Source organism: Leucopleurus acutus (genome assembly GCF_964270905.1).
Source record: "Leucopleurus acutus genome assembly, chromosome: 20".
Lineage (NCBI taxonomy): Eukaryota > Metazoa > Chordata > Mammalia > Artiodactyla > Delphinidae > Leucopleurus > Leucopleurus acutus.
The window spans coordinates 23,718,247-23,743,057 of record NC_139162.1 but is presented as its reverse complement, the minus strand read 5'-3'; the positions used below and the strand labels follow the sequence as shown (position 1 = coordinate 23,743,057).

The 24,811-nt window shown below is 40.3% G+C and overlaps 1 protein-coding gene across 2 annotated transcripts in view; it reads right to left on the bottom strand.

Moving 5' to 3' along the window:
- Positions 1-19,991, bottom strand: part of CDH8 (cadherin 8) — a gene marked incomplete at both ends in the record, with an annotated part of 366,396 nt that extends 346,405 nt beyond the window's left edge. For both annotated transcript variants that reach the window (XM_082862070.1, XM_082862069.1), the window contains one exon: positions 19,740-19,991. In XM_082862070.1, the coding sequence (XP_082718196.1) occupies positions 19,740-19,991 (252 nt within the window). The remainder of the gene's footprint in view (positions 1-19,739) is intronic.
- Positions 19,992-24,811: the final 4,820 nt, after the last annotated feature.

Sequence of the window (24,811 nt, the reverse complement as noted above, 5' to 3'; positions counted from 1 at the left end):
AAATAAATAAAAATAAATTTGTGTTGTAAGTCAGCTGTTTGCTGTCTTATAATTAGGTGTGTCAGTAGAATTTGTGTATCTATCAGACTTGCCTAAGACTTTCAGTAAATCATTTTGTAGAGTGCAATATTGTTAAAAGAAATTAGTAAATAAATAAATAAAATATCCTATTTAGCTTACAGACTTCACACAGGTACAAATGGATAACTGCAAAATTCATTTGAAATCACAAAGTGAGGAGAAGGAATTGAGTGATCCAAAATGTGCCTATATTTTAAATTCAGGTATAATTTTCATACAGTAAAGTACATAGACATTAAATGTTTAACAAACGGATTCACTCACTTTTGTAACCCACAAGTCTATTATAATAAGAAATATTTCTATCATCCCAGTAAGTGCCTGTATACCCCTTCCTACTCAATTCTCCCTAAACCTGTCCCTGCTAGAGGCAACCAGTCTTCTGACATCTCTTGCCATAGGTCAATTTTGCCTGTTCTAAAATTACACTAAAAAGTATGAATAAACCCTTTTATAATTGACTTTTCATTCAGCATAATGGTTTTCAAAATAATCCATATTTTTACATGTACCAGTAGTTCTTTCATGTTACTGCTAAGTAGTATTTTATTGTATAAATTCAAATTATTTTAGCCATTCGATTGTTGATGAAAATTTGGGCTACTTCCAGTTTGAGACTATCATAAATAAAACTGCTATGAACATTCTTATTTTAAAAAAAAAGATATCTCAATTAACAAACATTTACTGTGTACCCACAATCTGCCAAAAATTGAATAGAAAGAGGTCACAGCAGATATAACTGTACAGAGAAGAGATAAAGGCCTTTAACTAAAATCTTAATTGAACCCCTTTCTCATTTCTCTGAGCTCAGTTTCTCACATGACTGCTGAGAAAAGTTGACCTTTTTTTTCTCATCTGTAGAAAAATTCCGTGGTGTTTTTAGCAGCAGTAGTAGTAACACTAGTAGTAAGAGTTATTTGTGGGTGAATAATAGTTATTATTTTCATTATCATATTACAGTTAACAATTATATAGCACTACCATGTACTGTGCTAAATGCTATCTATTTCCTATCAACTCATTTAATGTTTCTAATATTAAAGATTGAATGAATCCCCTAAGGTCACATAATGCTAACTGCTTTTCACTGAGGCTAAGGAGAGATTTAGGACTCATCTACGTACGTAATGGAGACACACAGAAATTTTACATGCAGAGGAATAACCTGTCCAGTTTTGAAATTTAGAAAAACGATTTGAATGAAACACAGAAAGATAGATGGAATAACAGATTTGACCACCTCCAACCCTATGGAGAAAGGCTTGGAAAAGATTGATTTAGATAATTTCCCACCTCCCACCCTATGCTTAGTAAGTACAGTTGGTGCCAAAATCTTGCCTCTCTGTGCACCAATGCCAAACAGAAATACAGAGACAGAGTTATGGAGGAGAAATAATGAGTGGCTTTATTTCTTTGTCAGGCAAAGAGGGAATACAGTAGGCTAGCGCCTCAAGAACTGTGCCCCCCCTCACTGGGGAATAGGGAGAGGTTATATAGTCAGGGGTAGTGGTCAGAGGTATAAGGATCAAGGAAGTAACAGTCTTGCATTCTTCCTTCTTATGCAAAATTTCAAAAGGGTGGGGCTGATTAGGGTGTGTGAAGGCTCGCTGGTGGTCTCCTAATCTTGAAGAGCTCCTCTGGTCCCTTTAATCTGGCCTCAGGTGGTTTCCTGGCTGCTCCTCCCTTGATTAGCAACTGTTCAAATCTGCCCTTTGGAACTCAGGGAAGGTCATGGAGGTTGGAGTCTTGCCTACAAGAAGTGGGGGACAAAAGGGCCCACAGGGCCCTGCTCGGCATCACAGTTAGAGTTCATCAAATAACAACTCATTCTGGATGGAATTTTCACTTCATCTCGTTTACCTGGGATTTCTGGGTTAGGATGGCAAGACGGGTTAACAAGAGTCCGGGGGATAATTTAAGCCTTGGAATTCGGTTAATTCAGTGTGTGTGTGTGGGGGGGGGGGGGTGTTTGTGTGTGTGTGTGTGTCAACATGTTGTATTTCTTTTCAAAAAGTTACCCAGTGAGACAAATAGCCTGAGGTAAATACATAAACTATACATTCTGCTTTTGACTGGAGGCTTAACTTGTCACCGATAATGATTTACATAGTGATCATCTCTCTTCCTGACTAGAAAGTTGCTTTGAAGAGTGAATAGCCCACTATTGAATATTTCTACCTTATTTCTTCAGAGTGAATGTTGATGTCATCCTGAAACAGGAGCAGGACCCTGCAGGGTCCTCCCAGGTACAAAGGACTTTCTGTGTCCCCCGTTCCTTGTTTTTAGGGAAAAAAAAGGCTTCAGTCTCCTAGGCTTTCCCTGAGCTCCAAAGAGCAGGCTCAAGCAGTTAATGATTAGGACACAAGAGTCACAAGACTCCTAGTTCCTCCTGAAGGGATAGAGATAAGAATCTGATGCAAATCTTTGAATTATTCTATGGAAACTAAGACCACCACCCCCAGACGGAGGATGGTGACTACATTCTGACCACAAGCACATAGACCCCCAACTGGTTGGAACCTGAAGGTTGAGATTCAGGAAATATCACCCTGTTACCTCACCACCAACCAATCAGAAGGTCCATGAGCAGACCATGCATCCTAAGACCCCTCCCCTAACACTGTCTTTAAAATCCTGTGCCTGAAAGTTATTGGGGAGTTCGAGTCTTTTGAGCACAAGCTGCCCATTCTCCATGCTTGGCCATTGCAATAAACCTTTCTCTGCTCCAAACTCTGACCTTTCAGTTTGTTTGGCCTCACTGTACATGGGGCACACCAATTTGGGTTGGACAACAATACACAGTCCTTGCCTCCGTCTTAATCATCTCAGCAAAGGCTCTGGCACATAGGATGTTCCCAATAAATATTGCTTAATAAATATATTAATCTACTTTTACCCAATAATTTGTCAGCACTTCAGGATAACATGTTAATCAATTGTATTGATTTTGAAAATAGAAAGTAAATAATTCTGTGAAACATCACATTAGTTTCTAAATTGTGTGTGTGTGTGTGTGTGTGTGTGTGTGTGTGTGTGCGTGCGTGCGCGCGTTTGAAGAAATGATAGGATATGGATAGTTTACCCAAGAATTTCAACTATGTTAGGGGAGATTATAAATAAGGAAAGTTCAAGGGCAAAACTTGATGGAAAATATACTTATGTCTGAGATTTGATTCCACAACTTTCAGCTGGCTGAGCTTATACAAATTATACAACCTCATTAAGTCTGTTTACGTCTACAGACTGAAAGGTATTACAGTATGTACCTCACATGGATTTTGTGACCATTAAATGAGACAGGCCATAGTGTTTATTCTAGTGCTGGCAAAAAGTGTTCAAAACGTTATTCACTGTTACGACTAACAGCAACGAGATTCCTTATTTTCTTTGAGGGTTCTAATAGGATGGATATTGTAATACCCATGATACAATATAGTCTAGAGATGAACTTCTTGTAAAATATCTCATTTTCATAAAAATAAAGTCAGTACAAAACTGAGGCAAATTTATAAGATAATACAATTCATCTTAGATAATAGATTTAACCAGCACTGTACCTAAAAACAAAATTATCAGAAACGTTTAGCACAATAATTATCCATTAGTAGGAAAGTTAATGTTTGTCTGAGAAGGTATGGGATTTTGGTGGTATGCATGTGTGGAAGGGGTGTAAAATGCTTACATAATTATGAATCTAAAGGTCCTTCTCTTCAGTATTTATAAAATGTGCCATTGAAGGTTAGATTCTATTTCAGTGAATTCCAGATACTAAAATAATGGGATGTTTTTTGCCTGTTCAAGAATTTGAAAATCAAGCTCTTTCAAAAATCCGCACACAAAAAATAGCGATTTAGTAGCACTGTTACTGCAGTGTAATAGCTTTTATCAAGTAAGTTTTTAAATTTAAAAATTTTTTTTAATTTTATTTATTTATTTTTGGCTGCGTTGGGTCTTTGTTGCTGTGCACAGGCTTTCTCTAGTTGTGGCGAGCAGGGGCTACTCTTTGTTGTGGTGTACAGGCTTCTCATTGTGATGGCTTCTCTCGTTGCACAGCATGGGCTCTAGGCGCACAGGCTTCAATAGTTGTGGCGTGTGGGCTTCAGCAGTTGTGGCTCATGGGCTTAGTTACTCCGTGGTATGTGGGATCTTCGAGGACCAGGGCTCGAACCCGTGTCCCCTGCATTGGCAGGCGGATTCTTTAACCACTGCACCACCAGGGAAGCCCTCAAGTATGTTTTAATAATGTTCTTTTCATGCAATCTCCTTACCAGGTGTTATAAATTTAATATTCCATTGTAATTTATACTATGATGATGATGGTGATTCTATATTTGTATGCCAATAATACTTTGTAATGCCTGATTGTATTTTTTTTTTCAGCAAATCATTTTTACTCCTATACAGCTCAAAAGAAAATAGTCTCTCTGACCAGTGTTCATCTGAGGGTGGTCTGCATCATGGTAGAACGCAGCACTACTATGTTCCACATCACTCCCTGAGTGGTGGAAGTTGATAGTTGGTAAACATCTTCAACCCACCCTCTCACTAGACCTTCAGGTTTTTTTACTGTGCTTGTACTGTGACACTTTGAAGCATTGGAAATGTGTGCCTATCAACACGGAATGTGGGCATCCATCATCTCACTCTCAATTTTCTTCTTCTCCCTGAGTATCAAACAGTCACAGTTAAGCATGTACTTTCATCCACGCCTTCAGAAGATAAAGCACTCATGTTAAAGAAGCACTGCTCCTTCTATTCCGTGCGATGTATTCCTTCCAAGCTTGGTGTTATATTTGTTTAGATAATTCAGAATTGTAGAGGAACAGAATGTTGGATTTCAGAGGGCCCTAGAGAGCGCTGAAGCCATCCATATCATTTTCCAAATGAGTAACCTATGGCCATGGAATGTAGGGGCCTCATAATGCCTAGGGAATGACAATCAGAAAAAAAGCTTTAACTAATGACAAGAAGAGTCCAAGGTGTGGATGGCTTAAAACAGAAACAACTACCATTATATTTAGTCCCCTCTAAATGAATGAAGATAATCACATTGCGTGGGGAATCCTAGAGGGAAAAAATCCTGCGAGCTAATTTTCTAGATGAGGAAACTGAAGCTCAACAAGATTAAATGACACACAAGGCCACAAGCTGCAGTGTATGGTTGTTATGACAAGATGTAAAACCCAGCTTTGTCTAACTTCAAAGAGGAACTCCTTACCACAACACTTCAGGCTACTACAGTTCTCATTTAAAAAGAAAGGACCCTGTACTTTTGATAGAAGTCAGTGGAGGTGATGCGGGGTATGGTGAACTGAATAAGCTCTTCATCTCAGGGGATAAATATGGGAGAATAATAGGTTAGCCACTGTGGTTATAACAACAACAAAACAAGATAGAAATCAGACTGAAAACTTGCTAATGGTTTCAGATATTTGTGCTAAACATCTCTTCCTAATTTTGTGTTTTGTCTCTATGTTCATATAAGGCAGTTTCCCTCCTAGAGCTGCAAACCCCACATCTATGCCCCCTAAAAAGTTGATCTGCCTCCAACAATATACTTTAAATAGTAAATCGTAAAATAGAAAATACAAGTTCTTTAAGAGGAAGGAGGTTCAAATGAAAATCTGCATCCAGTCACACGAATGCTTAGCTTTCAGGGGAGGGAGAATGGAAACTAAACTCAACCCCTGACCCAATGGGTTAGAAAAGTTTTCCTTGTGCTGACGCTTTTATAAAATTCAAAAGAAAAAGCCAGAACCTTGTGGTGCTTACAGAGTAGCAGAATCCGAGGATTTTGCATTTGTAAAGACTCTTCTAAGACTCCATTTCCAAACTGGGAATGCTTTCTTCACCTAGCTCAAAAGTTCTCTCAGGAGAGAGGAGCCTTCAGATGCAGACTTTTCCTTCCTTATCACATCTCAGGGAGCAGTTTCCAGGCATGCTAATTGTCCTTGTAAATGTAACAAAGCTTCTCTGTCAGGTCACGGGATGAAATTGTATTCCAGGGCTTGAAATGCCAAGTGACACAGACCTGGTCCTCCTTTTCCCACCCAAATCCAGCCTGGTGAACATTTCTAAAGAAAGATTTGACTGCAATGACCTTCCTCAAATGTTAACGAAAGAATTCTCTAACATTCTTGCATTCATCGTTTCCTGGCCTGGACTATACATCATGGGGAACTTGGGGCACCAAGCTGTATAAAGGAACACAATCTTGGACAATGTGAAGCTAAGAGGTCACAAGGCAGTGCAGGCTTCTGAAAGCCTCATTCAATAACATCCCCTGGGAGGGCGACTATTGTTAATCCAAGTTCTCAGCCTGCATTTGGCAGCATTAAGTAGAGAAGTAATGTAGTCCTTGGATTTAAAAGAGACCACATAAGTCAGGTGACTGGATGGTATACTTAAAAGGTATCCCATCCAGGCCTTTGCGAGCTCCTGGCAATGACGCGCAGCAGGATTTAGGAGTCCGAGTCTTAAGCAATCCACTTTGTGGTGCAACGTGGAACTGCAGTAGGAACCTCAACACTTCCTGATGGAGAGAAGTTACCACAGGGGGGTACCTCTCAAAGGACCGTGTGCAGGCAGTGTGATCATTAGAGCAAACACTGAACAAGGTGTCAGAGGCCCAGTTTCCATGTGGGTTGAATACCATCCCAGTTATCCTCCTTGCCTCCCTGGGCTACTGAGATAATCAAGGGAAGTATTTGGAAGAACAAATTGTGTTGTATAAAAGTAAGAACTTTTTCTATATTCCATAAGAACGTATCCATGTGCAAGGAAACATATGGAAGAACCAAATGAAGTGAGTGAGGGGGCAGTGCAGTGTAGGCAGAAAGAAGCCTAGATTGCGGAATCAGCTGGTTCTGCATTCCATTCCCCATTCTCTACTTTCTTGGCCATTCTAGGGCAGTAACTAAATCTCTCTAAACCTAAAATTCTTTATCTGTTAAGAGGGCACAGGGGTGATATTAACAGCCCTCTCTCACAGCGTCCAAGTGAAGGCTAAATAAGATTCTGTACATCTGGAAGGCACTAGGTACTTAGGAAGTGTTACTTCCCTTGGTCCTACCTATACATATCCTTCAACTTCCACCTTGCCTACTCTTTCTTAAGCTGTTAAAATATATATTTATTCAAATATATTTGCGAAATGCAAAAACAGAAAACAACCTCAGCCTTCTCTATGGCCATTTTAGATTATTTTAAATTAGTTGTATAAATTAAATTGTAAATGTAAAATGTAAATTCTAATAAAATGGCTTTTCTTCCAATGTTTCAAAAGCCCAGTCCACAATTTTAGAGAGCTTTAGAAGACATAAATTGTCCAGAGGCTTACTCATAATCCTTTCCCACTTTCCCACTTCTTTTGTAAACTAGTGCCATGCTCCCTCAGTAGGAATGATGTGATGATTTCACTTAAAGACTCATTATTAAATTGTTATGCTCCATAACCAGTTTGAGGTAAAATCCCATGGTTTAGTCTCTAGCATCAATTACTAGAAAGTGTATACCTTTAAAAGCCAAAATTGTGTCTCTGGAAAAGTTTAAAAGAAAGATCATCCTGTTTGTTGGTTCATTCAAATTGTTCTGACTTCATGCCCAGTCCTGCCAGCCACAGTTACTCAGCAAAAGCCATGTGTCAGAATCAAAACGCACTTCTTTTCAAAAAACCAGACCTGTGTGATCAGAAATGCCATAAAAGTATGCATAAGCCCATCTGTCCAGGGACTGAAAGAAATTAGTCTGGGCCTAGTGAAAACCAGTTAGTGGACCCCAAATCCTCTCCATATGGCTTTTCTCCGCATGCACTCTCTGTCTCCTCTGCCTTACTTCTCTCTCTCAATCTTCACCTTCACCCAATCTTTCTTTTTTCCTCATTGTTTTGGATTCTTCGTGTTTCTGAAATTCTGTGTTTCTGCGAAAGTCACTCACTCTCTATGTTTTGTGTCTGGGCTCCTCTCTTATGTTGTAACACTCACGTGACTTCCTCTCTGTAATGGAGGATTTCTGTTTTACTGTCCATTTGCTGCTTGGCCCTATCTTTTGTGCCTCTTTTTTTTTTTTTTAAAGGGGGGGTTCTTTATTATTATTTTTTATAAACTTATTTATTTTTGACCGCGTTGAGTCTTTGTTGCTGCACAAGGGCTTTTCTCTAGTTGCAGCGTGCGGGGGCTGCTCTTCACTGCGGTGCCTGGGCTTCTTACTGCGGTGGCTTCTCTTGTTGCGGAGCATGGGCTCTAGGTGCACAGCCTTCAGTAGTTGTGGCACACGGGCTCAGTAGTTGTGGCTCACTGGCTCTAGAGCGCAGGCTCAGTAGTTGTGGCGCATGGGCTTAGTTGCTCCACAGCATGTGGGATCTTCCCGGACCAGGGCTTGAACTCGTGTCCCCTGCATTGGCAGGAGGACTCCCAACCACTGCGCCACCAGGGAAGTCCCTTTGTATCTCTTTGACCCTCTCTCATCACCTCATTCTGTGTGTGTGTACACACACAGAAGGGGCAGGTGTGTCTCTATGTTTCTTGTTTGGTCTTTTAGCTTCAACTTGTGTCTTTCCTCCCACTTGTGGATGGAGGAAAAACTGGAAACATTTAAATGCATTCCCGATAGTTTACTTGGGATGTGGAATTTGGTTTCAGCTATAAAAAACTTAGACCTTTACAGCATGAGTGTAATGGCAGGAAAAGTGGAGAAGATGAGAGGAACAGTGGCTGTAATCAATAGGACCAACGATTGCAAATGACTAATGATTCCTGAAAGCACCTCACAAGGCTGATTACAAATGTCCCTGCAAAGTCAGGGTCAGATTCAGACGATGAGCTCTGCCAAAGCAACGCTGCTCTAAGAGAAAAATAATAGGACACACGCACACATGCACACACACACACACGCACACACACACTCACACAAGTACAACAAGAGGCAAACCGCAGTGAGAAATTCATTTATACTTTTGGGTTCTCAGAAGCACATAAAAAATAAAAGCAAAGAAAACTCCACTATAAATAAACCTGCCACATTCTAAATAAAGCCTCTGAGTGACTGGGGAGTCTGGCTTTCTTCAAGGAGTTACAGGATTTGGTCATTTTTAATAGCCATGCTTGCTTTTCACCAAATTACTTTTCCTCACAGAATCTGCTAAAGGCATGAGGGGGTTATTCTCAGTGGTCAAAGTGCACCAGTAACAAAGGACATGACCAGAACTGTCCAGAGGAAGGTCACCATGACAAGAGCTGGCAAGGAAGAGATGAAACAGAGAAGCACATATCCATTTGGAAAAAGATTCTTGGAGTTGCAAAAGGCACTGGGTGAGTCACTGAAGAGAGCTAAGTAAATTATAGATCCCACCTCTGGAGCTTCTGTAATATTGTCTACCAGTTCAGCTTCCAAGTGCACAGGGAATTGTTACTAAATTATTTAGCATTAACACAGTTAGTTCAAGCAACTGGAGGGTACAAGCTTTTGTCTTCTTTTAGCACCTGTCTACGTGTGCAAGATTTTCTTTTTCATCCCATTCAACTATTCTGCTCTTCTTTCCACCGTTCTGGTGATTCTCAGTTCAAAGCAAACCCATAAAATTGCCCAGTTGTGGCAAAGCTTCCAGTGAGCTAACTTAATGCTACAGCTCTGGAGTAGTTAAGAACTCTGCCCAACTCAGAAAACAGCTAGAGTCATTTCACTGTAGTCACCTAACCAATGAGAATTCACTTCAGTTCCAACATCGCAATTGTCTTACCTGCAAAATGGAGACAACATCTATAAATATATTTAATGCACAAAGCAAGATGCCTTATAAATGCTCAGGAAAAATATTCTTCTCCTCCTGCTACTCCTTCATCATTTATCTCTTACTTTATCATCATAATCATCTTAAATGTGTATCTGTAAATGATAATGCCAAAAAGAAAGACACTGGGCTAGCCCCTACATTTGGAGAAGAACACGCAAATCACCTTGTACATGGTACCAGCCCTGCTCAGGCCCAGACTGTGGCAGTTTCATCTCCCCATAAAGGAAATAAAACAGAGCCACCACATGCATTAGTCTTAAGGACATTTTTTCTTCTCTCAAGGGGTTTGTATCCACCTCTGTCTCTGACTACCAAAGCATAGAGAGACGCATGCAAAGAAAAAGGTGTTGAGCCTTGCAATTGGATAGATATCACTAAATGTCTATTTACATCTTAATAAACCTTATACATCTAGTCTGGAGACCATACAGATATGTAGTCGGTTAACTTCAGTGAGTCTCACTTTTCTCATCTACAAATTGGGGTGGCAGCCTAGCACATTGAGCGCTTCCTGCACGGGGTTCAAACGTGACAATGTGCTGCTGAGATTACAGGAACAAGTTCAAAGATCACCACACCCGGGTTTGACTCCTGGCTTCAACACTTATTCACTTGTAAACTCTAATGCAAACAACTCTTCCCTTCAGTGTCTCTCTCCAGATCTGGCACTGGGAATAATGGTACCTTCATCGGGGGGTTGCCAGGAGGACTGAACGAGAAAACTTTATAAAGTGTCTACCATATAGTAAACATTTAATAGATATTTAAACCTCCTTTTCTCCCCTACTTTAATGTCTCTGGCTAATGTCATCAAGTTCACAGTCTCCACTAGATAGTCACAGCCAAAATAATAATAATAATAATAATAATCTACACAATACAGCTAGGTTATTTTTTTAGGATTAGAGAGAAAGAGAAATATGCATCCAGTGTTTCATTCCCTACTGTTCCCCCAATATTCCTCAGCCCTTCTGATCAGGCTCATTTGGATTCCGCTATTGTCTCCCACAGAAGCCCAGTGACATTTGATGCTCTGCAGATTTCAGAGCACATCTGCCGCGCTGTGGTAAATACATGCAGCAGAAAAAGAAGTCCATGGATATGAGCAGGAAACAGCTCCTGTTAACTAATCAAGTTTGGGGAGGGGTGTTCCACAGACAGTAACCTCCCTCTGTTGTCACCTGCAAAACAGGGGAGTCCCATTTGCAAACTGGTGTCACAGCCTGCTGTGTCCAGCACTTACTACAGGGGTGCAAATGAGATAAGCAGCGGCTTCTGCCCACAACCTTGCCTGGGGCTCTTGCAAACACCAGCTCCATGACTCTTTTCTTTAGCTGAGCGGTATTCAAAATTTACTCAGGCTGTCTGCAGAGAGCAAAAAGCATGACTTGCACTATCCCTGGATTAATTGATGATTGACTGATTTCTTTAAAAATATGTATTTTACAGTTTAATGTGCATAGGAATTACCTAGGGGCTATTGTGAAAATGCAGATTCTGATTCAATAAGAATGAAATTCTGCATTTCAAACTAGCTGTCAGGTGACAGTGCTGCTGCTAATCTACAGACCCTCACTTTGATTAATAAGAATGTAGTGTATTTTAGTTCTCCTCCTAGATACATCTAAGAAGATTCTTAAATGTTTTGAAATGTGAGTGAGGTAATAGCTGGTGCTAATGAGAAAACATACCTATATTTTAATGAAATATTCAGATTTTTGAATATTGACAACACTGTCTTTAATACATTTCAAAATATTCAAAGACTTAGTTAGGAACAGGAATATATATAATCAAATTATGCCAAGGGGTGAGTGTGTGTGTGTGTGTGTGTGTGTGTGTGGGCGTGCACACGTGCGAGTGATATTAAGTTAACTATAATAGAAATAATATGTACAGATGAAAAATGCTGAAATATTAAAGAAACTGCTATGTAGAAAACATGTCTAGCCAGGCCAAACGAGATCCTGTAAAAGCCGTTAACACTTTTTCTTAAATAACACAGTACCTTAAATAACGTTTCTACACTATTCTTACTGAAATGTTAAAAGCAACATGCAGGCTGACAGCATTACTTGAAGACTCCAAAGATAGTTCCCAATTTCAAGGCCAAATACAAAATCTTCATACGATAGTGTCCCATTTCAAGGCCAAGTACAAAATCTTCAATTTTTGGTTAATATGTGGTCTGTTCCATGGTAATGAAAGTCATTTAACATGCACACAACAGTGCAGCAAGACTGTGGCTGTTCCTCCTCTCTTCATTGCTTCATAAAAATGATTAAATATTGCTGGCACTTTAATTTATTAATTGATGAGACTGAACTTCCAAAGGTTTAACACAGGTGTGGTTTAAAAAGTAAAAAAATTCTATTAATATTTACCAACTGATTTCACATTAAATGATGGTCCCCATGAATCTGCTATGAATAGATGGCATTGGTTTTAAAAAATTGAACAATATAACATTGTCATTTATTTTTCTCTCATTTTATTATATTTTACAACGTAGTAATAGCAGAGCCTAGAAAATAAAATGCAGAAAATTATAAAAAAAGATAATCCAACCATATATATTGGAAAAGAAGTTTTAGTATATTGGTATATGTCCTTTTATTGATTTGTGGTACAGTTATTAATATGAATTAATGTCAGGCATTAACTCCTTATTTTGTTTGTTTTTTCATATTTATTTATTTTTTGGCTGCATTAGGTCTTAGTTGTGGCACGCGGGATCTTTCGTTGTGGCACATGGGCTCTTCGTTGCAGTGCACGGGCTTCTCTCTAGTTGTGACACGCAGTCTCATTAGTTGTGGCGTGCGGGCTTAGTTGCCCTGCGGCATGTGGGATCTTAGTTCCCTGACCAGGGGTCGAATTGATGTTCCCCTGCATTGCAAGATGGATTCTTAACCACTGGACTACCAGGGAAGTCCCCCCTTATTTTGTTTTTAATTAAGGCTACATGATTATTATTTATTCATTAGATAGAATCATAATACATTTGGGATTTTTATAATCTTACGTTGTTTTCAACTGGGGAAATCTTTATATCAGAAATAGTGGATAGTGGTTATAGATACGATTAGGATTCTCCTTACGTTACTTTTTAAAATCAAGAGTATTGACTTTGTTTGTGAAAATTGTTGAATATGGATGATCAGAGTGATAGGTACAAAGGAGTTGACTATTTTTGTTAATGTTTGATTATATTTTTTATGTACATGTACATATCGTAATAGATACATGCCAGGTACTCTGTTCATATCACATATGCATTTTTAAATTATATTCTACACCCATTTTATATCTTGCTTCTGATATTTATTCAGCTGCAATCACGTTTCCATGTTCTAAATTTTAACCATTTTGGGATGACTCATACTATTCTGCTATGCGATGCAAGGAAAGCCTTCCCAGTTGTGCAGCCTTTACGTTTGCCCAATTCTTCCCTCTGAGCTTTGGCTTCGTATTTGTGATAGGAATCAATTCTCTGCTTTCTTTCTTTTCCACATTGAATACCTTGGTGCTATTTATTCATAAAATAGGGTGACATAATCTGGCTTTTTCACCCACAAACATATAACTACTAGCACTTTGCTTCAAGTGGGAAGAGTATCTGCCTCAATGAGATGACTCTTCAAGAGGACCGACAAAATGTGCAAGGCTCTTCTTGTAAGTCTGCATGAATTTACTTATCAAGGCATCTACAGAGATAAGCAGATTATACACACTCTCACTTGGCCCCTGGTAAGGAACAAAGATACAATTTGGCTGTGCCCGAGAGGCTCTGTGACCTTCCCCTCCATCTACCTTTGTAGCAGAGGTGAAAAGAAACAGTGAGAGTTTGGGGGCTACCAAGAGAAAGAATCAGGAGATGTCTTGGGATTTTACTCATGTACAAAGTCAGCTAACAGACTGTGTGCGTGTGCGTGCGTGCGTGCGTGTGTGTGTGTGTGTGTGTGTGTGTGTGTTGAGGGTTTCTGCTAACAAACATGACTAATACTATTCCATTTTTTTTGTATCAGCACCAAAAGACTTCCAACAGCTCTGGGATGCCTGTTATTTCTAAGCTGGGACACTGGGCAAAAGGCAGACAACCCTTGTTGTTGGGTCAGATTGAGACATGCGAGGCTGACTTGCATTCCTGCCAAATTATTGGTGCACAAGTCTCTGTCTGAGTAAGCAGAAGCTTCACGAAACTGACAGTGAACTGTTCTCGCAAGGCCAAAGATACAATCTGGCTGTGGCTGCGTGGCCCAGTGCTCTTAACATGCAAACAGCCAGCAAAAATAATGGCATGTCAAGTGGAATTTTCTCACCAGCCGCTGACACCGTAAACTGTAATATAGTGTAATTATTTGGCACCCCGTGTCCTTCATACTAAACACCACCCAAATGATTTCCAAGTTACGGGGAAGAGGGGAGGTTAGAAGGTCAAATTTAAAGACAGAAAATGAGTCAGTACCTTGGAGGGAGAGAATTATAAATAGATGTGGCATCACCAGTGAGAGTTATATCCAAATAAGGAACTGCTCAGAAATCCAGGTAGGAGGGGAAAAGGGAGGAAAGAGAGCAGAGGAGTTTATGTAAGAAAGAGGATTTAGGATAGAACTCTGACCACCTGGAAAGCAAACCATTTTTTCCCAAAATAAAACAGTCTGAGGAACAGAGGATCACAGAACCACAGAACAAGAGCTAAAGGAACTTGGGTAGATAGGTTCCACACATTTTTTTTTATATATATTGCTTTCTTTTCCTGTTCCACAGGGATCTGTATCTTAAATATAATTCCATAATCCACTATACAATTACAAGTGAGGAAACTGCGCCCGAGAGACGTTGTGTGACTTTCTCTTCCAGTTCCTTTATAGCAGAGGGGAAAAAAGACAGAAGCCAGATTTCCAAGAGATCCTTGCCCATCTTTCTACCTAATTCAAAAGATCTCAACCCTAGTTCTCTGTCTTCCAGTTACTCTGACCCTCTCTCAGCTCCTTAAATAGTCTTGTGCATATGCTATGTCCTCTGTGGGAATGCTGTCTTTTTTCAACCCTGCACCTTAGTTCATGGTTTTGGCATCTCAGCTCACAGGTGATTCCTTTAGGGAAGATTCCATCATCCCACCAAATAGACCAGCTTCCTCGTTATGCTTCCAGCTTCCATAGACCCATGTTCCTTCACTTCAGAGTACTTATCTCAGTTTTAACATGGCATATGTCACATTATGATTATTTTCTCAACATCTGTCTACCCCTAGTAGCCCATTATGACAGACGGCATGGATCTGTGTTTGCTCAGAACTGAGAATCCACTGGTAACAACACTTAAGAGATAGTAGGTGCCCAATAAATATTTGTGTAATGACTTGATCGGTCACCCTCCTGACTCACAGCCAAGGGCTCTCATGATGGCATCAAGATGCCAGCCTTAAAGAACCCATGCACATTTCATCCCAAGGACAACATTTTTGTCTTGGTTACAAGACTTATGAAAAGCACCATGGGTTTTCCTTCTCTTCCTTTTCAAAACCAGACAAATAAGAATATAGGGTGAAGGGTCCCATGTACCACCTTATTCTCTTCCAGAATTGCCAGAGAAAGTCAACACAGGAGGTCCTGGGCAACGCAGAAATCTAAATATTTATGTGTGTATACAAACGGGCTCCAGACCACCTTGTACCACAGAGAGCTGGAGCCAGGAGTGGAGTCTGTTTAGCTGCTATTTGTTTTTCAAGAATTCAGAAAGATTTTTGGTCTAGTTTGTGACATAAGCACAAATGTAAGTTTGCAGAAGAACTGGAAGATAATGGAATCCCCAGCCTGAATTGCTTCATGCCTCTAGTAAGGGGGACAGCCTCCAGAGAGAAGACTCTGCAGCCTTCATAAGGAGACTTGTTTGAACAAATTAACTTATCACTATTACTACCTCAAAGAAGGACTTTTAAAATCAATACATAGAAACAACGTTTAAACTACCCAGCAGGTCTCTAAAATAAACAACTGAAAAGGAGAACATGACAGCAATGTACTGCCCCTTTGGCTGAAAAATGCTATTTGTATTAAAGCTGATTGGGTTTATCTTATTTTATAAATTCCTCCATTATTTAGGTGAGTTATTCACTCACTTATTCATGCAAAATATTTATGAGCTCTCCCTATATGCAGGCAGTGTTCTAGGTTCTGGGGATATTCAGTGAAGAACAAAGGAGACAAAATCCTTTTCTTTGTAGAACTTACATTCTAGTAGGAGACAAATCATAAACATGATAAAGTATGGAGTATGTGACACAGTGATCACCAGGAAGGAGAAAAAATAAAGCACAGTCAAAGGGTATGAAATATCAGAGATGGGACGTTTATATTTTAGACAGAATGGGGCAGAGAAGGCTCTGTAAGAATACAGATTTCAACTTCATTTTAGTTCACTGAGAAACATAGAGGCTTACGCTACTTCTGATCAAGGGGACCCTCAGTCATCCCACCCTATTCCCATGACATTGCATAAGCCGAAATCTATCCAGCAGGGGCACCTAACTTCCCACTCCACCCCACGCCATCAAGCTGAGTGACAGTTACCCTTCAAGACACATGGAAATATCAAACATCACCTCCATCCTAAGCAACCTGGGCTCATTGAAAGGGCCCCTCTTTAGGCTCCCAGGGTCCTGTGCTCACCTAGTGATGTAGTTGTCAGTTTGTCCATCTCTCCAAGTACACACACGCACACACACACACAATTAAGACTACAATCATGACTACAATTGCTACGTGCAGGCACTGTGCATAAATTATTCTTATCTACTTGTATTCATCTTATTTGGATAACCCTTGAAGAGCTTTAGTTACTTTCCCAGGGTAAACATCCAGGAAGTGACAAAGCCAATATTCAAACCTCTGCAGAGTCCATCTCTAAGGCTTAGTTCTTTCTCTGCATCTAGCTGCCTACCAATATAGTAAAAACGGACAACAAAGGATGTAAGGGTATGTGTGAAGCTCTGAAGAGCCAATCACTTAAAAGCTGGCTCTGCCCTTGAGCTTGAACTCAGTGTGCCAGGCCCGAGGCTCCCACCACGGTGACTCGCAGGAGGGCCTTTTACAGAGCAGGCGTGCTCACAAGTAACTAATGCTTCTCAGCCAGTTCCTGGGGAGGAGCTCAGCGATGAAGTGCTTTAGAGTCAGTCGTGGAAGAGCGTGCACAGAGATAAAACATTGTAAAGCACCCGTGGGCGCCCTGATACGGATCCTCCCCACACTCGGCCTGACTCATAATCGGCAGCAGTCACCCGAAATGCATTTTGGGCTTTGCTACAACTCAAGATCCTCAAAGGCCAAGCTGTAATAATTCAGGAGCAATTTTCTTTAAGGGGAAATACATATGATTGGAAATGTTTGCAGAAAAAGTTCTTCAGAAATAAGTTTAACTCAGATTTAACAATCGTTTGGGGATTGGCCATGTGAAGAGCAGCCGTCAAGGATGAGAACCACTTTGGCCGTTTCAAAATCCTAGGGTTCGCTGGCAACATTTCTGTCGTTCAAAGAGGCATGGATTTCTCAAGGATTCCTAAGTCAAAAAAGGGCAGTAAATGCCGCCTTGTTTGCCTCTCTCTGTTGCTACATTTAAAGAACGGAGGCAAAATTACTCATTAGAGCCTGAGTCTAAAACAAACCCCAATTTAATTACTTTTTATATTCAGATAAAAATGGAAAGTTCTGGGGATAGCAAGTTTGCTTATATTACACAAGATACCATCAGTGTGACAGACCTCCATAGAGTTCACTAATAGAAACAGGGAGAAAACATCCATCAATTATATATGTGTGCATGTACCGTATACCCAGAATTTCATACGGTATGAAAACGCCTTGCCTTAGGGCTGGCTAAGGAAGTTTTGAATTTCCAGAACGTAGGAATTTAAGAACTCTGCATTTTATACTCAATAATTCTTAAGTGCAAATTATAGTTTAAATACATGGTAACTAGTCACTAAGATGTAATAGGATACAGTGGATAAAATTATGGCCTTGGGAATCCCCAACCTGATTCAGATTCAGATCATTTACTAGCTCTACGCTCTCGGTTTACTTTATTAACCCACCTAAGTCTCAATTTTTGCACTTAACAACAACAAAAAAAGATAATGTGGTCAAGAAGCCCCTATTCAAAACACGCTGGGTCAGATGTTTTGGAACTGAGAAGTTTTCACATTTAGAAATGTATTAAGGTAGATAAACTGTATAGTAAACAAAACCTTCAGCAGAGTCTGGGGGAGCACCCTGTAATCAAACACAGTAACATTTCTGCTGGGAAATATACGTACAGTCACAGTAATGGGATGCACTACGACTATAAATAGCCTCCAGTCAGTTCTGCTACCTGAGTGTGTATCAAGCATATAAAAAAATATTTTTTTGTATTTTGGACTTACAAAGAAAGGAATGTAGACCTGTTTTACACACGTATTGTTTGTATATATGTACATATGCACACGTATACACATATACATATAAAGAGCGAGGCAGAGGGAGCTGTTGCTAAAATCAAACAGGACTGTGCCTATAAAGTGCCGTTATGAGAGTGCTCAATACAAAACAGTATCGACCAGAATGTGAATTGCTTGAAGGCAGGGATCAGTGTTTCGTTCATTGATATACCCCCATATGCCTAAAAAGGTATTTGGCTCAATAAATATTCTTTGAATGATTCATGACACCACCTCATCCAGATTTCCCTTGTCCAAGTAGAACTACATGAAATGAAAAAGCATAATCCTTGGGGAGGCTCAATCTGCGTTGCAAGACAATGAGGTAGAAGCAGGAATGGAATCAGAAGTGCCTAGCGAGACACAAAGTGTTAACTCAAGTCTCGAAGATCAATATTTAATTCTTTTTTAAAATCACTGCATTTGGGAAACGCATAATATTGGCATGATTCACTTCTGAATCTGACTTATCAGGAAAATCAGTCCTTGGCAGGCTCGTAATTGGAATTCTACCTATGATGATGGTGAGTGTTAAAATTAACAGAAGCTTATGAGCGATTCTGAGGAATAAACATGTATAGTCTTCAATAACCCACAGTGAAACTTTGAAAAGCAGGCAGCCCTTATCCACACAAGGAACATTTGTCTAACCTGCCAACAGCAACAAAACAAATGTAAATCCAGTCGAACACATATATGCACGTGCACGCGCGCGCACACACGCACACCACTAAGCTAAAATTTTGATTCTATACATTTGATTCCATCTGACAATGAATGCAACAGTTTCCTATTGCAAAATTTACCGAGTTACAGTAAGTACAAAGCACTGCTAAGCACCCACTCTGAGAATTTCCCTTTCCCCATCCTAGGTTAATAATTGAACGAACCAACAAACAACAAAAAGAAACATAAAAAGGAGAAAAACCTACCTGCAATTGGAGATACATGGCCTCAAACTAAAATGGAACAAAATAACATCTTAGGAATCCAGGTGGTAGAAATTCAGACTGAGCAAAAATGCATACCTCTTCCAAGCGCTGTAAGCTACAGGAAAGGCTTGGCATCCAGATTTCTTGTGTGAAATGAGAACGAAAAAGCTTATTTGTGTATGCATTACACAAGTGTTATATTAAAGCTATGATATAATAGGTGGGGAGGATGGGAGAGATGGGGAGGAAGAGCTTTCCAGAGAAGAGCAGTTCGTTTACATTTACATCTGTTACCATGGGATTATTCATATTCCTAAAGAACCAAGAGGTAAACTAACTAACCATCTGGCCTAAAGTACTTACAGCTAAGTGTGGCAACAACTGTGACAAGCCTAATGTTAAAGGTCTAGGGATCAATAACAGATCCCGAAATTGAGACCTTAAAAACGAAGCTTACCCGGCCAACAAGGATCGGTTCAGGTCCAGAAAACTCTTCCAGGACGAACATTTGATTCCAAACCCAGCCTCTCTTGGAACGGTTCAAAATCCGCTGTTCTTCACTCAGCCTGTTTAGTTCCAAAGGGGATCCACTCATTAAAACTGGAGACTGATTCATCGGAGCCGTGTAAATGCAAGGGGGAAGAGTAATCCATAATATTATTAATGGAGTCCAGAGATCCAACAGCATTTCCGCTAGCCGTTCTGGCATGGTCCCCCCAGTTAAGCAAATCACCACGAAAATGAGACAATTATTTTGTTTGCCTCTGGTCTGCAGCCATCCAATTCATCATGCAGTGACGAGCATTTACTCACAGCTCTGCCACGTGTTTACAGCACGGGAAACAGACATCATCTAAGCAGCTTTTCTAAGACCACGATCCACTGGCTTTTCTTCTCATTGAAATTTCCTGCAAAAACAAGGAGGAAGAAAGATAAAGGTCCACTGCAACAGGTTTTAAAACAAAATCACTGGTTTTCAAAAGCATATACATGAACAATAGTAGGCATTTCCCAAACCCTTGAGTCAAGAAAGTGGACCTGAGGAATTAGAACAAGTAAGTTAACACGTCTTTTTATATTGTGAGCTTTATTTAAATTTTCGTATTTATATTTGTATCTATGTTACTTATCAAAAACCGCTTCAAGTTCTCTTTTCCCTCCTTGCTTCTTTCCTTCCTCCCTCCCTTCCTTCCTTCCTTTCTTTCTTGCCTCGCTTCCTTTTCTCTCTCCATTACTCCCACTCTCTCTTTTCTTACAGTCGTTTTGGTTGTAATGCAAGTTTGGGTGTTGCCAATACTTTCTTGTACTCTTGTAGAGATTGCAAGCCTCCTTCCTCCTTCCTTCCTTCCCCATTCCTTCCTTTCTTCCTCTCTTTCTTTTCCTTCCTCCCTCCATCTCTCCCTTCCTTCCTTCCTTCTCTTCCCCTGCCTCCTCTACACCCTCCCAGTTTAAAAATAAGTTCTAGCTCACTTTAGGCTGAACTATGTAAATAAACTAGCCTGTAATGGGTACATTTTTTAAAAAAATTACAAATGAGAACAGGAAGGGAAATGACCCCAATTTTCAGTGTCTTAGCCGCCGCAACCCATCAGAAGGGATTGTCCAGTTCAGGGTGCAGAATGCAACTCTCTGCCAGGATGCTAATAAAGAGTGAATAAAATTAGAATGCTCCCGGAGAGAAATTCTGTAATGTCCAGCATGTATGTTATAATCAGGACGGTGTCAAGGCTCCCATTCCAAATGTACAGTTGAACAGGAGATTTAAATTATGAAAAGCTCCTTTGGGAACGAAATACGGTAAAAATACAATTTTCAATTGTAGAGACTCAGAAAGGGATGGACAAAAAAAAAAAAATCCCCATTACCTGAGGTGTCAAATACATTTTTTTGCTTACCTTCAGCATGGCAAAACATGTTTCTTCCCTCTCAAAAAAATTATTTTTAAAAAAATAATGTCCACTGTGTATCCCAGAGAGAAGCCTTGCTGAATTAGATTAAATGGGAAAATAATTCCTCAGGACACTATGGGGAACAGTTTGGCTCAGGGAATTCATAATGGGGTAGGGAACCTTACCTCTGTAGGTCCCTGGTTCCATTCTGGCTCAGAATGGGAAAGCAAGAATGTCATTACATTGGGTGGGCTAGTGAGTGGTCTTAGTGAAGCTAGCTGAAAAGGGCAGACCCAGATTCTGCTGTAAAGACAGAAAGGATCTGATCTAACAAGATGGTCAGTGGAATCGCCCTGCTTGTCACTCTTTGCCTGGGCTCAGCTCAATCACTTGGATTCTCTCTGTACCTCAAAAGAGGCCCCACCCTGATAAGTGCATAGGAGAGTCACTGCAAGCAGCAGTTGTTCTGGAAACTATAGGGAAGACAAGCTTTCCATAGGGAACCAACTCAGAGCAAAAAGAGTCCGGAACAACGTCCCAACTTTCCCTAGAATTGCAGTACACGCAGGGAAATAAAAAGCAGATTTCACAGTAAGGCCTTCTCTCATCCCAGTGTGAGGGCAGAACTTTGCAGGCTTCAAATTGAAAACAAAAGTTGAAAGGTCTTGATAAGAAATCGCAAAATATTAGTATCACTCTGAATTGCCAATCCACTTAAACGGCATGTATAGCACAACCATCACATGCCATGCTCTCCTAGACATGGAGCAGGGACGATGATACAGGACTGTCACACTATTTGGCAGACTCTCTGTTTTACAGGCAGAAAAGCCTGGGCTTGAATCCCAGCTCACCCTACATGCTGCCTCTGTAATAATGCACGAACTACTTAAGTTCTCTGAGAATTTGCATTTCTCTTCTGAAAAATGGCAATAATAATAATTCCTACTTTCCAGGCAGTAGGGTGATTCACAAACAAGACTCACGTGAAGCAGCCAGAACATGGGAAGCACTCAGTAAGCTGCGGTGTTTGTGGTTTTCCTGAGCCAGACTGGGAGGATGGTCCTGACACCAACCCTTTGGTTAAAAAAGTCAAATGAAGGAGCAAAGAGTTAAAGCTGTGTGACCTCCTCAGAAAGGGCAGTGTAGTCAGGGTACGAGAGTCACACAAAGTTAGTCAAAAACCTTCCTGAAGGTGGGATGTGGGAGGATGAGGGTGATGCTGGTGAGAGAAGGGCTGGACCATACTGGATAGAAGGTGACACTCATTCTATTCACAGAGGCTCTGCCTAAACACTTCTCAGGGAAACGAGACTTATTCTCTCCAAACACACCCTGCTCCATGCTGGGCCATATCTGAATGTTCAAAGGCCATGTAGACCATCTTCTAATGGCCTGAGTGCTATAGAGGCAGAACCGTGAGATGGTTGTGAGAGTTTTCTCTAACACCAGCCAGCGTGGGGATTGAATTCCAGTCAAGGAACTACCTTTACCAGTTGCAATAATTGGGGGCCAATTAATAACAACAACAATTAGAATTATATCTACCTAGCTGGTTTATTTTGAAGATTGAAAAATATAATCTTGGTAAAGTAATTAAGAAAAGCTAGAATGGACAGTTATTTTTAAATTGTGCCAAATACTCTGCAAGTATTCTCTGGCATCTGCTCTGTTGTTAATGATTCGGGGATAAGGAAATTTAATCCCAATTTTAACTCCTAACAGACACTTCCTTGATGGAAGCCACCAAGTGGATGGAATGCCACCAAACCACTCAGGATGGAATGTGACACAACTGCTGCCCTACCTGAACTCGCCAGAATCAGGTAAAAAGTAATGATAGACTCTGAAACAATCTGATACAATAGTATAGCTTCACTAGTTAGAATGAAGGTATTAATAAAGGAATGTATGCATAGCCCCCAACAGTATCCATTAACACAATATCTTACAGTTAGATAAAGCTTACTATGCCTTGTACTGTTTTGCTCAAAACCGAGGTGCAGAATAATTAAATGACTTGCCCAAAGAACACCTCCAGAAAAGAGCAAACCATTGTTTGAATCTAGGTAATCTAACTTCAAAATTCTTTCTTACCACAATCCCTTCTCTTATTACATAAATATTTGATAAGCATATACTGTGGGTCAGGCACTAAGGCTAGGAACTCAAGCAGATCAGAGTTCTTATGTTCAGGAAGCTAAGAGTCTAATGGTTAAAGACTAAGAAATGGATATTTAGAATATTTTATTTAGTCTGAGAAGGGTTAGGGTAGTACAGAGTGACAGGTATGCCACTCATCTTCACTGCCTTAAAGAAGGCTTCCTGCAGGAAGTGTCATCTAAATGTTGAGAAGGAATTACCCAATGGCAGGGGGAGCAGTAGGTGTAAAAGGACATTTAAGTCAATCAATGGACAGGAACGAAACCACCATTAATCCAGGATTTGTGAATGAATCAGTACCTAGGGTAGCTGTAAATTATTTCTTGTCACATCATCCAATCCATGGCCATGGTATCTTCTCCCTACCCACCAAATCATCCTAATCATGGTCTCCAGAGTACAAGTCCAATCAGTGCCCTCTCCTCTGCCAGTTCTTTGTGAAGAGAAGAGCATGTTTGATTTCCAAAGCTTTGAGGAATAAAAACAAGTGCGATTCCGTGGAGAGGGTATGGGAGACAGCAAACTGAAGCACAATGAGATTGGCATTTTAAATGATGTTTAATTTTCACTTAACTAAATACTGTCAGAGCCTGAGGTCATCTCTCTGTTAAAAAGGAAGACCAGCAACAGTTAGAGGCAAGGGTGTGCAGTTAAATATTTAGCACGTGGCTCTCTAAAAGAAAAAAGAATCCCTGAGTTTTGATTTCCATGATAGAAGTACTTCCACCGTGACCAATTTCAAGTTTTCAATGTGACCACTAACCAGGTCTGGCAGTTTGAGAAAATTTAACAATCAGCTCTGGTTAAGCCAAGAGTCACCTCCAGAACACCCCTAGGTGGTGCTTCTCAAACTTTAACGTGCATACAAATCCTCGAAATCTTTCTGAAATGCAGGTTCTGATTCAGTAAATCTAGGGTGGGGTTTGCAACTCTGCATTCCTAATAACCTCATTTGTGATGCAGATGTCACTGATAAGAGGACCAAGGTTTGAGAAGCTTGGCGTTCCAGAGAATAAAACCACCTCCTAACTCTGACCCTCTTAATGAAGACTTGAAAGATTCAAAGGTGTGGTGAGAAAGTCACTTCCTCCTTAGTGTCATTTAATGCCATGCCCACGAACTACTTACTAGCACGGTACACACATATATCAGACTTCCGGAAACCCAGCACTGGAGTGTATGAATACACAGGATTTTGCACGATGTTATAACTTACATACTTAACCCACTGCATATGGGACACTGGGAAGACTGCTCCAATAAGTGGAGTGTTCCCATGCATGCTATCGGGGGGTGTTGAGACTTGGCCTTCACTTCAGCGTAAGTCTATTACTCAGAGAGAAATGGGATTCTACTGTGACAATTAGAACTGTACTATGTACATGCAGGTACCTCTGCCACAGGCAGAGGTAATTTATCCTCTTTGATGAGGACAGAATAGCTTTATAGGAATTCTTGAGATGCAACCAAATGTTAT